Source organism: Mesoplodon bidens (assembly GCF_964165515.1).
Source record: "Mesoplodon bidens genome assembly, chromosome: 1".
Lineage (NCBI taxonomy): Eukaryota > Metazoa > Chordata > Mammalia > Artiodactyla > Ziphiidae > Mesoplodon > Mesoplodon bidens.
This window is the reverse complement of record NC_138176.1, coordinates 105,693,306-105,707,533: the sequence shown is the minus strand read 5'-3', so window position 1 is coordinate 105,707,533 and position 14,228 is coordinate 105,693,306. Positions and strand designations below refer to the sequence as shown.

At 45.8% G+C, this 14,228-nt stretch overlaps 1 protein-coding gene across 3 annotated transcripts in view; it reads left to right on the top strand.

Annotated features, from left to right (window-relative positions):
• RNF4 (ring finger protein 4) overlaps window positions 1-14,228 on the top strand; it is a 41,029-nt gene that overhangs the window by 8,503 nt on the left and 18,298 nt on the right. For all 3 annotated transcript variants that reach the window (XM_081229423.1, XM_081229424.1, XM_081229425.1), the window contains exon 2: window positions 11,254-11,415. In XM_081229423.1, coding sequence (XP_081085549.1) covers window positions 11,407-11,415 — 9 coding nt within the window. In that variant the 5' untranslated portion in view covers window positions 11,254-11,406. The remainder of the gene's footprint in view (window positions 1-11,253; window positions 11,416-14,228) is intronic.

Sequence of the window (14,228 nt, the reverse complement as noted above, 5' to 3'; positions counted from 1 at the left end):
CCTCGGCTGCCCTGGCTTGTGTGAGGGCTCTGTGTGCCTGCCATGGGGCTGGGCTGGACAGAGCTGCTCATCCAGACATCTCCCTCGGACTAGCTGCATAGTTGCTGCTTCCTTCTGTTTCTGGTGCACCCCTCCCTCCCCCTCCCCTTTCCTGCTGACTCTTCCTTTTTTGGCTTGTGGGAAAACTGGTGGGAGATACGGTGACAGAATCCGGCTCTAGTCTAACACTGCCAAACAGTCTGTTTCTAACCATCATGTGTGCAGACGTACACATATAATCACATCCACATAGGCGTCACGCACATATATATGATTACGTGTGTCACAGTCCTAACTAGAGTTGGGGGGTATCATCTTTAGTGTCCATAATAGCTTCCTGGGGAAAAAAATCAACCTCTAACAGTAACGTCACAATTGAGTAGACCATTAAATCTGTGAGAACACTGAAGGTACTAACCTCACCAAACCCCCTCCCATCTAGTCGGTGGCCTCATGTCTTTCCACTACCTCCAAGCCACACAGCTTTCTTCTTGCTTGGGTTCCTCTAAGTCTCCATGCAGGTCTGCATTCTGACTTGTCCAGTCTCCCATTGGTCCTCAGCGCACAGGTGCCGCAGTCTCTCCAAATGCATCTCTGTCTGAAACCCTTGATGGCCCTGCCCCTGGGGTGTGGGTTAGGAGGCCTGTGGTGTTGTGTCACGCCGCTGTGTTGTCCTCAGTTCTCACTGCTGACACAGTACTTGTCTAGGGCAGATAATTCCTCTCCCCTTCGATGCCCTGCCCACCCGATTTGTTTGTTAAATAACTCCGGTCACTTTCTGGCCTCATCTTCAGTGTCACTTCCTCCGGGCAGCCCAGCTTGGCCCTCAGTAACACTTTGGGCCTCCACTTGCTAGGTTGACAATGTCCAGCTCCGTGTGGCCGGCTCACTGGCCTGATTCTAGTTCCCCTACCTGTTTACTGCTGCTTTCTCCTTGAAGTGCCAGCTTTTGTCTAACTGATATCGCTAAGTTCTCCAAGCTTTGTTTCTGGCTTTTTATTCTCTTTACAGGCTTCTTTTTTTTTACCTGACTCCCCAGATTTTAACACAGATTCTAAAACCTCTACCTCTACCCTAGTTCTCTCTTTGAGTTTTTCAGCTACCTGTGGACCTTTCTACTTGGATACTCCACGTGCAGCATTTCTAAAACTAGAGCTGTCTACCCTTGACACCTGTTTCTTTTTATCCTTTCTCTAGCCCCGTTTCATGGCATTACTACCATGGAATAACCAGTTAGACACCTTGGCGTAGGTTGGTCTTCTCTCACCCTCCTGTCAGAGCTTTCGAGATTCCTGACATCTGGCCTTCTTGACCATTCCCAGTGCCAAGCTCTACCCCAGGTCTTTTCTTAGTGGCAGGGACAACATTTACCACTCCTCTCTCACCTCCAAGCCATTTATTCCTTCAGTAAACATGAGCATCTGCTTTGGGCAAGAGATGAGCTAGGTACAAAGTGTCCTCTGTGGCACTTCCATCAAGTGAGGGCATGCTGGGACTTCCCTGGTGGCACAGTGGTTAAGAATCCACCTGCCAAGGCAGGGGACACGGGTTCGATCCTTGCTCCCAGAAGATCCCACATGCTGCGGAGCAACTAAGCCCGTGCACCACAACTACTGAGCCCGCGTGCCACAGCTACTGAAGCCTGTGTGCCTAGAGCCCGTGCTCCACAACAAGAGAAGCCACCACAGTGAGAAGCCACACACCGCAACAAAGAGTAGCCCCCGCTTGCTGCAACTAGAGAAAGCCCGCGTGCAGCAACAGAGATCCAATGCAGCCAAAAAAAAATTTTTTTAAGGAAGTGAGATATTGCTGAATGACTGCAGTTTGCTTTGGAAACCAAGGGGTGTTGGGGCCATTTGCTAAGATGGAGTGCTGGCATGTTAGAAGGAGTTTCTTTCTGGACACACTAAATTTGAGAAAGCTGGAAAACATCTGTGTTCCATATTGTTTCTGGAATTAATACATCTGATTCTGGCTTAAATTTGTTTAAGGCTGGGGGGCTTCTGGCATCAGACTGCCCTGGTTTAAATCTAGGCTCTGGTGTTTACTTGGTGTGGACTTCGGGCAAGTTACTTAACCCCTGGTCATCCTTAGCTCCCTTGTGTGTGAAATGGTGATCATAATAGTACCAGCCTCCTTGTTGGGTGAGAGGAGGATTACAGGAGATGGTGCTTGGAAAATGCTTAGTGTCTTGAACGTAGAAGTGGCCTCTAAGTTTTAGCTGTTGTTAGTTTTATTGTTCTAATGACCTCTATTAACCTGCATGATCTAGAACCTTTGCAGTTGGCGAGAGCCACCTTTCCCATGACCCCTAGCCTCTGTTCACACACTGCACTTCCATGTCCCCAAACTGGTCTGCTGGGAATGCCCCCTCCCCCCCCCCCCCCCGCCACCCGCATCTTCCCATCTTCCCACCTCCATTCTCTGGTGAAATCCAGCCCCTTGGCAGATTTCCCTAAGGCCAGCCTTCCAACTTTTTATGTCGTCTGACCACGGACCTTTATTATCCCCTAAAGAAAAACACAGATATGGAACAAATTGCTAGTTGGCATTGGGCATGGGAGGGCGTGGCAGAACCTGGAGAATGAGGAAGCTCCGGGAAGCAGCCACTGGGGCTCAGGAGGCTGGTTTCAGAGAGCAGGGAGGGTGTGCAAGCTGAGGAATGGGGGCCCCTCCAGATGGTTGCAGGACATGTCTTTAATGACCATATTTGAAAACCTAAAAATTAAACAAGTAGGAGGCAAGAGGCTTATGGAGCAACCAAGGTATGTGCATTAAATTATTTCCCTTTGCTCAGCGGACCTATCTCTCCCTCCTCTGTCAGTGACATTTTTATCAGATTTTTCTCAGTTCTAAGAGACACCATTGAGATAGATAAGGTTTCCCCCAAAAGCTGAATCATGGCTGTATACTCAAACATAAGATACTTCTTGTGGTTAGCAACAGGAAGCACAGCGGATCTGGGACTATGTGTGATCTGCTCTTGTGAGTCCTAAGTGTCTGTTGAGGTGTTTAGGATACTGGCTTGAACACCTTCTGTTTAAGCCAGGTGTCCTTTCCTCATCTCGGGTGGTGTTGCTTTGGGAAGCGTTTGTGCCATTCTCGAGTTGAGAGCACCTGTGGGCCAGCCTGGGGTCTGTCAGGAGATGTTGTGCTGTAGGCCAGCCGCGAGTCTCCCTGGAGAGAGTGACACGGTGAAGAGATAACTCTCTAAACCACTGAGTGGATAATGGGGGATAGGGGGCATCCACGGATGCAGACCACCATGTGCTGGAGAAAGAGGCTCAGCTGGCTGGGCAGTCCTTTTTTTTCTTTGCTGTACGCGGGCCTCTCACTGTTGTGGCCTCTCCCGTTGCGGAGCACAGGCTCCAGACGCACAGGCTCAGCGGCCATGGCTCACGGGCCCAGCTGCTCTGAAGCATGTGGGGTCCTCCTGGACCGGGGCACAAACCTGTGTCCCCTGCATCGGCAGGCGGACTCTCAACCACTGCGCCACCAGGGAAGCCCTGGGCAGTCCTTTTATCTTTATTTTTTTAATCCTTTTTTGAATTTTATTTAATCTATTTTTTTATATAGCAGATTCTTATTAGTTATCCATTTTATACGTATTAGTGTATATATGTCAATCCTAATCTCGCAATTTATGACACCACCACCACCCCCGCCACCACTTTTCCCCCTTGGTGTTGATACTTTTTTTCTCTACTTCTGTGTCTCAGTTTCTGCCCTGCAAACCGGATCTGTACCACTTTTCTAGGTTCCATATATATGCATTAATATACGGTATTTGTTTTTCTCTTTCTGACTTACTCCACTCTGACAGTCTCTGAATTCATCCATGTCTCCACAAATGACCCAGTTTCATTCCTTTTTATGGCTGAGTAATATTCCGTCGTATATATGTACCACATCTTCTTTATCCATTTGTCTGTCAGTGGGCATTTAGGTTGCTTCCAAGACCTGGCTATTGTAAATAGTGCTGCAGTGAACATTGGGGTGTATGTGTCTTTTTGAATTATGGTTTTCTCTGGGTATATGCCAGTAGTGGGATTGCTGAGTCATGGTAATTCTATTTTTAGTTTTTTAAGGAACCTCCATAGTGGCTGTATCAGTTTACATTCCCACCAACAGTGCAAGAGGGTTCCCTTTTCTCCACACCCTCTCCAGCATTTGTTGTTTGTGGATTTTCTGATGATGCCCATTCTAACTGGTGTGAGGTGTAGTTTTTATTTACATTTCTCTAATAATTAGTGATGTTGAACAGCTTTTCATGTGCTTCTTGGCCATCTATATGTCCTCTTTGGAGAAATGTCTGTTTAGGTCTTCTGCCCATTTTTGGATTGGGTTGTTTGTTTTTTTGATATTGAGCTGCATGAGCTGTTGATATATTTGGGAGATTAATCCTTTGTCCGTTGATTGATTTGCAAATATTTTCTCCCATTCTGAGGTTGTCTTTTCATCTTGTTTGTGGTTTCCTTTGCTTTGCAAAAGGTTTTAAGTTTCATTAGGTCCCATTTGTTTATTTTTGTTTTTATTTCCATTACTCGAGGAGGTGGATCAAAAACATCTTGCTGTGATTTATGTCAGAGTGTTCTTCCTACGTTTTCCTTTAAGAGTTTTATGGTGTCTGGCCTTACATTTAGGTCTTGAATCCATTTTGAGTTTTTTTTGTGTGTATGGTATTAGGGAATGTTCTCATTTCATTCTTTCACATTTAGCTGTCTGCTTTTCCTAGCACCACTTACTGAAGAGGTTGCCTTTTCTCCATTTTATATTCTTGCCTCCTTTATCAAAGAGAAGATGACCATATGTGTGTGGGTTTATCTCTGGGCTTTCTATCCTATTCCATTGATCTATATTTCTGTTTTTGTGCCAGTACCATACTGTCTTGATTACTGTAGCTTTGTAGTATAGTCTGAAGTTAGGGAGTCTGATTCCTCCAGTTCCGTTTTATTCCCTGAAGACTGCTTTGACTATTCGGGGTCTTTTGTGTCTCCATATAAATTTTAAGATTTTTTGTTCTAGTTCTGTAAAAAAATGCCATTGGTAATTTGTTAGGGATGGCATTGAATCTGTAGATTGCTTTGGGTGGTATAGTCATTTTCACAATATTGATCTTCCAGTCCAAGAACATGGTATATCTCTCCATCTGTTTGTATCATCTTTGATTTCTTTCATCGTTGTCTTATAGTTTTCTGCATACAGGTCTTTTGTCTCCCTAGGTAGGTTTATTCCTAGGTGTTTTATTCTTTTTGTTGCAGTGGTAAATCGGGGTGTTTCCTTAATTTCTCTTTCAGATTTTTCATCATTAGTGTATAAGAATGCAGGAGATTTCTGTGCATTAATTTTGTATCCTGCTGCTTTACCAAATTCATTGATTAGCTCTAGTAGTTTTCTGGTGGCATCTTTAGGATTTTTTATGTATAGTATCATGTCATCTGCAAACAGTGACAGTTTTACTTTTTCTTTTCCAATTTGTATTCCTTTTATTTCTTTTCCTTCTCTGATTGCTGTGGCTTGGACTTCCAAAATTAAGTTGAATAATAGTGGTGAGAGTGGACATCCTTCTCTTGTTCCTGGTCTTAGAGGAAATGCTTTCTGTTTTTCACCATTGAGAATGATGTTTGCTCTGGGTTTGTCGTATATGGCCTTTACTGTGTTGAGGTAGGTTCCCTTTATGCCCACTTTCTGGAGAGTATTTATCATAAATGGGTGTTGAATTTTGTCAAAAGCTTTTTCTGCATCTATTGAGATGATCATATAGTTTTTACCCTTCAATTTGTTAATATGGTGTATCCCATTGATTGATTTGCATATATTGAAGAATCCTTGTATCCTTGGGATAAATCCCACTTGATCATGGTGTATGGTCCTTTTAATGTGTTGTTGGATTCTGTTTGCTAGTATTTTGTTGAGGATTTTTGCATCTATGTTCATCAGTGATATTCGTCTGTAATTTTCTTTTTTTGTAGTATCTTTGTCTGGTTTTGGTATCAGGGTGATGGTGGCATCATAGAATGAGTGTGGGAGTGTTCCTTCCTCTGCAATTTTTTGGAAGAGTTTGAGAAGGATGGGTGTTAGCTCTTCTCTAAATGTTTGATAGAATTCACCTGTGAAGCCATCTGGTCCTGGACTTTTGTTTGTTGGAAGATTTTTCATCACAGTTTGATTAGTTCTGATCAGTCTGTTCATATTTTCTAATTCTTCCTGGTTCAACCTTTTTTTTTTTTTTTTTTTTTTTTTGCGGTATGCGGGCCTCTCACTGTTGTGGCCTCTCCCATTGCGGAGCACAGGCTCCGGATGCGCAGGCTCAGCGGCCATGGCTCACGGGCCTAGCCACTCTGCGGCATGTGGGATCTTCCCGGACTGGGGCACGAACCCGTGTCCCCTGCATCGGCAGGCAGACTCTGAACCACTGCGCCACCAGGGAAGCCCCCTGGTTCAATCTTGAACGTTTATACCTTTCTAAGAATTTGTCCATTTCTTCCAGGTTGTCCATTTTATTGGCATAGAGTCGCTTATAGTAGTCTCTTAAGATGCTTTGTATTTCTGCAGTGTCTGTTGTAACTTATCCTTTTTCATTTCCAATTTTATTGATTTGAGTCCTCTTCCTCTTTTTTCTTGATGAGTCTGGCTAATGGTTTATCAATTTTGTTTATCTTCTCAAAGAACCAGCTTTTAGTTTTGTTGATCTTTGCTATTGTTTTCTTTGTTTCTATTTCATTTATTTCTGCTCTGATCTTTATGATTTCTTTCCTTCTGCTAACTTTGGGTTTGGTTTGTTCTTCTTTCTCTAGTTCCTTTAGGTGTAAGGTTAGATTGTTTATTTGAGATTTTTCTTGTTTCTTGAGGTAGGCTCGTATAACTATAAACTTGCCTCTTAGAACTGCTTTTGCTGCATCCCATAGGTTTTGGATCGTCGTGTTTTCATTGTCATTTGTCTCTAGGTATTTTTTGATTTCCTCTTTGATTTCTTCAGTGATCTCTTGGTTATTTAGTAATGTACTGTTTAGCCTTCATGTGTTTGTGTTTTTTACATTTTTTCCCTGTAATTTCTGATCTCATGGTGTGGTCAGAAAAGATGCTTGATATGATTTCAGTTTTCTTAAATTTACAGAGACTTGATTTGTGATCAAGATGTGATCTATCCTGGAGATTGTTCCATGCGCACTTGAGAAGAAAGTGTAATCTGCTATTTTCGGATGGAATGTCCTGTAAATATCAATTAAATCTATCTGGTCTATTGTGTCATTTAAAGCATGTGTTTCCTTATTAATTTCCTGTTTGGATGATCTGTCCATTGGTGTAAGTGAGGTGTTAAAGTCCCCCGCTATTGTGTTACTGTCGATTTCCTCTTTTATAGCTGTTAGCAGTTGCCTTATGTATTGAGGTGCTCCTATGTTGGGTGCGTATGTGTTTATAATTTACATCTTCTTGGATTGATTCCTTCATCATTATGTAGTGTCTTTCCTTGTTCCTTGTAACATTCTTTATTTTAAAGTCTGTTTTATCTGATAGGAGTATTGCTACTCCTGCTTTGTTGTGATTTCCATTTGCATGGAATATGTTTTTCCATCCCCTCACTTTCAGTTTGTCTGTGTCCCTAGATCTGAAGTGGGTCTCTTGTAGACAGCATATATTTGGGTCTTGTTTTTGTATCCATTCAGCAAGCCTGTGTCTTTTGGTTGGCGCATTTAATCCATTCACGTTTAGGGTAATTATTGATATGTATGTTCCTATTACCATTTTCTTAATTGTTATGGGTTTGCTTTTGTAGGTCCTTTTCTTCTCTTGTGTTTCCCAGTTAGAGAAGTTCCTTTAGCATTTGTTGTAGAGCTGGTTTGGTGGTACTGAATTCTCTTAGCTTTTACTTGTCTGTGAAACTTTTGATTTCTCCATCGAATCTGAATGAGATCCTTGCCTGGTAGAGTAATCTTGGTTGTAGATTCTTCCCTTTCATCACTTTAAATATGTCATGCCCCTCCCTTCTGGCTTGTAGAGTTTCTGCTGAGAAATCAGCTCTTAACCCTTATGGGAGTTCCCTTGTATGTTACTTGTTGTTTTTCCCTTGTTGCTTTCAATAATTTTTCTTTGTCTTTAATTTTTGTCAATTTGATTGCTATGTGTCTCGGCATGTTTTTCCTTGGGTTTATCCTGCCTGGGACTCGCTGAGCTTCCTTGACTTGGGTGGTTACTTCCTTTCCTATGTTAGGGAAGTTTGCAACTATAATCTCTTGAAGTATTTTCTTGAGTCCTTTCTCTCTCTCTTCTCCTTCTGGGACCCCTATACTGCGAATGTTGTTGTGTTTAATGTTGTCCTAGAGGTCTCTTAGGCTGTCTTCATTTCTTTTCATTCTTTTTTCTTTATTCTGTTCCACAGCAGTGAATTCCACCATTCTGTTTTCCAGGTCACTTATCCGTTCTTCTGCCTCAGTTATTCTGTGATTGGTTCCTTGTAGTGTATTTTTCATTTTAGTTATTGTATTGTTCATCTCTTGTTTATTTGTTCTTTAATTCTTATAGGTCTTTGTTAAACATTTCATGCATCTTCTCGATCTTCGCGTCCATGCTTTTTCTGAGGTCCTGGATCATCTTCACTATCATTATTCTGAATTCTTTTTCTGGAAGGTTGCATATCTGCACTTCATTTTAGTTGTTTTTCTGGGGTTTTATCTTGTTCCTTCATCTGGTACATAGCCCTCTGCCTTTTCATCTTGTCTATCTTTCTGTGAATGAGGTTTTTGTTCCACAGGCTGCAGGATTGTAGTTTTTGTTGCTTCTGCTGTCTGCCCTCTGGTGGATGAGGCTATCTGGGCAGTCCCAATTATGTGTCTTCTCCTGGCAAACCTCCTCTGGCCTCTCCTTGTCCTCCTGGTGTCTTTTGCACTTGGCTCATATACCCCAGTTACCACAGCTGAGCTGCCTGCCAGCAGCCACCCCCAGATAGGAGCTGGTGGCTGGATTTATTCATCGCTGTATTCCGGGGTAGGAGCCATACTGATAAGTGAATGAGGTGGGGAGATGTGCAGTCGTGGGTTCTTTTTTAAAGCTGGATTGGGTGCAGTGTTGCACAGCACTTTAGGGCTTGAGCAAAGGGGTGGAGCTGTTCAGTGGGAGGTACATTTGGAGGGACTGCAAGGCTGGTGCTGGCAGAACAAATCAGTGATACCCACCCACAGTCCTTGAGCCTTTAAAACGTGCACACTGGTCCAAGTGCTCTTTGCATTAACTCCTGTAATCCTCACACACCCATTGAGGTGGGTGCTGTCTTGTTCTATAGATAAGGAAGTAAGGCACAGAGAAGTTCAGTGTTTTGCCTGAGGTCACAAGTAGGGGTTATGGAGGCCTGACCCCTGTCCAAGATGTCTGGCTCTGGAGATTTGCTCTAACTGTAAGGCCAGCTTGCCTCCACAGGCAATGCTTAGGAGTTAGGACGTGATGGGGGACCAGGGAAAGGCTGTGGGGGTCGGCTGTATGTTTTAGAGAGATGCGTTGGCAGTAGGGTAGAAGGGTACCAGGAGATGGGCAGTCATTTGGAGGAGGTAGCAGCACTGGAGATGAGAAGAAAGATGGGTTTGAGAGTGGTCCTGCATTAATTTCGCTCAGATACGACTAGTTCTCCCCAGCTCCGAGGCCATTGTTCTAGGCCATTGGGTTCCCATGCTGTAGCCTCTGGAGCAGAACCGTCAGAATTGCCTAGGAGTGCAGAGTTTTGAGCCCCATCCCAGACCTGCTGAATCAGAATCTAGTTTAACAAGCCCTCCAGGTGAGCCTGATGTCCAAGCCACTATCGCCCAGGCCCAGGTGACCACAGAGCCTTCTCCTTGCTTTGACTCTCCTCTGGTCCCGCAGCCTTGCCCTGAGCTCAGGCCGTCCCCCACTAGAAGCCCTTCTACATGGATTACACCCTGACTCCTGGCTCCACATTTTTGCTTCTCTTTTGCTGCTTTATCCACTGCATCCCTGAACGCTGATTTATTGTGGTTAGTTGCCACCTTCCAGCGGGCCCTGAGTGAATCCGAGGGCCTCTCATTCTCCGGTAGCCTCCACATCTGCTGCCTTCTCTGCCCTTCCTGGAACCTGCTTGGCTTCCCAACCCACAGTTTCTTGGTTTTCCTCTACTCGTGTTGCCAGTGACAGAAGTCTCAGCTGGGCACACAGGGTGGATCAGGGTTGGTGGCTCTCATCTACTCCCCTAAATTATCAGCTCCTCCAGAGAGCAACAGTTCCCAGTCATTGGGAAGAGGCAGAGGCTCTGGGCTCTGTGCTGGCCTAGGAAGCTCTGTTCCTTCCTGGTTGCTAGGTGTTGGTGAGGTCACGTGTAAGCAGTTCTGATTCTCTGGTCTTTTCCCAGAAGCTAGTACAGGACTGTGCAGGTGGTTTGTTTTTTTGTTTTTTTGTTTTTGTTGGGTGGAGGGGTTTCCATTTGTTTATTGATCTTCTCCTCATTACTCCAGAGAGGATTCAAGACGGGAGGGGGCTTCAGCATCACCCACCCTCCCACTTGGCAGGGATCCTCAGAGCATGTGCAGTAAGACACGGTCACTGTATCCTGGCAAGCTGTGAACTGAAGGCTGTGAGCTCTGGGTCCCCAGCCTCGCACAGTCAAAGTGATGGCGCAGTAGCTGCTTTCCTAAGCCTGAGTGAGGCAGCCACATCTGCACAGATTGTGCAACAGGGTTCAGGATTTCTCCTTTCATAACTGAGAGACCAGGGGTCTGTCCCCTCTGCCTGCTCCCCCAGTGGGTCACAGAACATTACCATTCTGGCCGCCTGGGTTTAACCAGAGCAAATCATGCAATGACCAGCAGCTGGCTGGGGCCCTGCCATTTGCACTGTCTGCTAGCAAGCCTGGGGGGGTGGGCACAAGCTTGGACAAAAGCCAGAGCCCATCTTTGAACTAGGCCTCACAGGGGCAAGTCCAGACAGGCAGGGAGGGGGCCATGGGCTGAGGAGAATTTGCGGGGGTTTCAATGGCCAGAAAGGAGGGCAAGAGGTGGCATAGTTTCCAGCTGCAGGCTTTGGGGTCGGGTAGTCCTGTATTTTACAAGAATGCTTACTTCCTAAGAAGAACATGGATTAAGGACATAAATTGCATAAAGTGTTCAGCAAAGCACACAGCTGACAGAAAGGACCAGTAAATGATTGAACTGAGCTTTGCTGTCAATGATGCAGGGGGCAGCATTTATCAACTTGATATCTTTTGTTTTTCAGGGCTTGAAGATACTGGAAATCTATTTGGTTACAAATTCCTTTGCTAGCCAGAGGATGAGTAATGAGCAGGCGTGAGAGGTTGAGGCATTCAGCTTCCCTGCAAATCTTGGTATAAGTCACGTCCTTCTCTATAGGTTGGAACCACAGAGCACAATGAGTACGGTGAGTTTTGTAAGTTCATGAATTTTATTTTTTCAGGCTAAACAATTACTTCATTCCTTGTGTACCTTAATGAGAGTACCATAAAGGTGCTTCTAAGTAACCTTAGTTCTTAAGGGAGTGTGTACAGTATCTTCCGGTAGTTACACCAACCTGCTTGTCTTTGGTCAGAGTCCAGTGTTTTGGGTGGTGCCCTAAAGACAGAAGGCTGAGGATGGTTGAGGGTTTTGAAGTTTTATATCTCCAGAGCAGCTGTCAGTGTCCCAGAAATATTAGGGCTCTGGTTTATTTAATTATTTACAGTCCAGTTTTCCGTTTTTCCTTCTATTTCTTTTCCCTGTGTAGTTCTTGTTCCGATGTGAGCATCGGTAGCGGTAATAATCCTGGGTGAGTTTTCTTACGGTCAGTGACCAAAGTTGGTAAGTCATTGTAACTCCTGTTTAGAGCTTTTATCAGACTGCAGAGGCAGCTCTGGTTTGGTGTAACCCAGATGTCACCTGGAGCCCCGTGAGTCCAGAGAGTGCCTGAAGGTCCCCCTCCCCACTTTACTCCCTACTAACAGGGCTGCGTATATGATCTAAACTCAAAACAGCTGTTTTCTGAGATAGTGCATTCACATCAGGTGGACCAGATGTGAAACTCATACTCTTTTTCCAGGTTCCAGAAGTGCTGTGAATGGTGTTGGGTGGAGTGCAGGATGAGGCTGAAAAACCAGTTCCCAGGGTGATAGAAACTGTTAGAAATCCTGCAGACTCTGTTCACTGACCCCCACCCCCTCCCCTTGGCCCATCCCTTCTGACCACTTCTGGCCCCCCCCCGCCCCCCGCTGTGTTCCAGACCCACTGTTGACATTCTTACACAAAAGGGCCTTTGTTTCCCTGGAGCTACCTTTTTAAAGGGCAGGTGACCTCCCATCTTGGTCCCATATCTGCAGGTTGCCACCACAGTTCACCTGCAGGGAAACCTCCTAAGCCTGGGCACCTCACCTCTGAAGCCCACGCTCTGCCCAGGCAGGATCTGAACAGACAGAGCAGTGTAGCCTCTCATAAGAGTGTGTGAAGAATTTGATTAACGTTTCCTCAGAGTGGTGTGAATAACTTGTGTGGTGGTGATCGGATGGTCGGTTTTGACTGGAAGCAGTGAGGGCTCTGCTATTAAAAAGCAGGAGAGCGTGACAAGAATGATAGGAAGGCAGATGGGGCAAAGTGTTGTCCCATATTCCCTGGTTTCTTGAGCCTGGCCCTGTGCTAACAGCCACCTCCTCCCTGCCCTCAGGGAGTGCAGGTGGAAGAGGAGGTGGAGTAGCGGTTCTGGAGGCTTCTGGGAGCAGGGGAGGGAAGAGGAGGAGGTCATGAGATGGTCACCCAGAGAGCATGAGGAACATCCCCATGATGGAGCTCACAAGTGAGTAGGTTCCTGAAAGCTGTGTAAGAACTGGCTGAGTGAAGAAGGGAAGGGATGGGTGATCCAGGCTGGGAAGGGTGCCAGGTTAAGGTCAGGGAGAGGCTGAAAGAGTAGCCAGGAAAGGACTGCTGTTGGTGGGGGGTGGGGTGGGGGTGAGTGTTGGCAGGACACATTACTGCAGTGACCACGACGGGGTTTTTAGGCTTCAGCACCTGGACTTTGGCCAGGACCTATGACTGCTTCTTACCTCCCTCAGTGGAAAAGCTGCACAGGTAGGGGCATGAAGGGTTCTGTTTAGCAGTGTCTGCTAAGACAGATTTGGTCCTTTTCAGAGGATGGAAGATACAAGGGCAACTTCAAAGAGAATGGGGTAGAAGTTAAGGAGCCCTAAGTAACCTGGTAGCTGCTGGGGAAACTCATATAAACACCAGGTAGTGGACTCGGGCCTGGGTGCCAGCTCCCTGGAGGGACAGAACAGCTCCTCACGGGACCGTTGGGAACAGCTGCTGTCGCTTCCCTCTGGGCCTTCCTGGGAATGCTTCCCTGTTCTTAGATCCATGGGAGTTGCTCAGCCCAGCTACATTTCCGAAACTTCTCAAGCTGCCATTTGATAAGAGAGAACACAAACGGAATCAGGCTTCTCTCTGTTGCTAGAGTTGGGCTGGGTGATGGATGTTCCTGAGTCTTGTGCAAATCTCATGGACACTTGGCTGTCCTCTAGCGTTTCCAGGCATAGGATGCCTAGTGAGATGTATAAGGAACTAGGGTAGTAATGCTATCTTCCGACAGCACTCGGTACTGTACATACAGTATGTCGCCTCATCCTTAGGAGAGCTCTGTGAGTCTGGTACTGGTGAGGAAGTTCAGACTTAGTAGTGAAGTAACTGCCCCACATCGCCCAGTGTGAAGCAGAGCAGGCCCGGTGCCAGTGAGGAGCAGGACAGGCCAGGGGAGAGAAGAAGCACCGAAACACAGGGAGCCAGGTTTGGGTGGGGCCGTACAGGGTGGGAGTGATGAGGCTGCAGGTCAGTTGGGCGGTTCTGTCTCTTGAGGAAGATGGCAGGGGGCGGGTTCTCAACTCGTCTTTCAGGGCCAGCCAGGCCTCAGCCGGGCCACAAATGCTGGAGCGTATTGGTAAACCAGCTCAAGGACGTGGAAGCTGGTTCAGGGAGTCTGGGCTGCAGATAGGCTGATTAACAGCTCAGACCTTCCAGAAGGCATGTCTCTCGGGCAACCCCTGGGAACAGCCTTTTAAAAACTTTGGTTCTTAGAATACCTACTGTGCAGCACAGGGAACTCTACTCAACGCTCTGTGATGATCTTTGTGGAAAAGAATCTAAAAAAAGAGTGGATATATGTATATGTGTAACTAATTCACTTTGCTGTATAGCAGAAACTGCACAACATTGTAA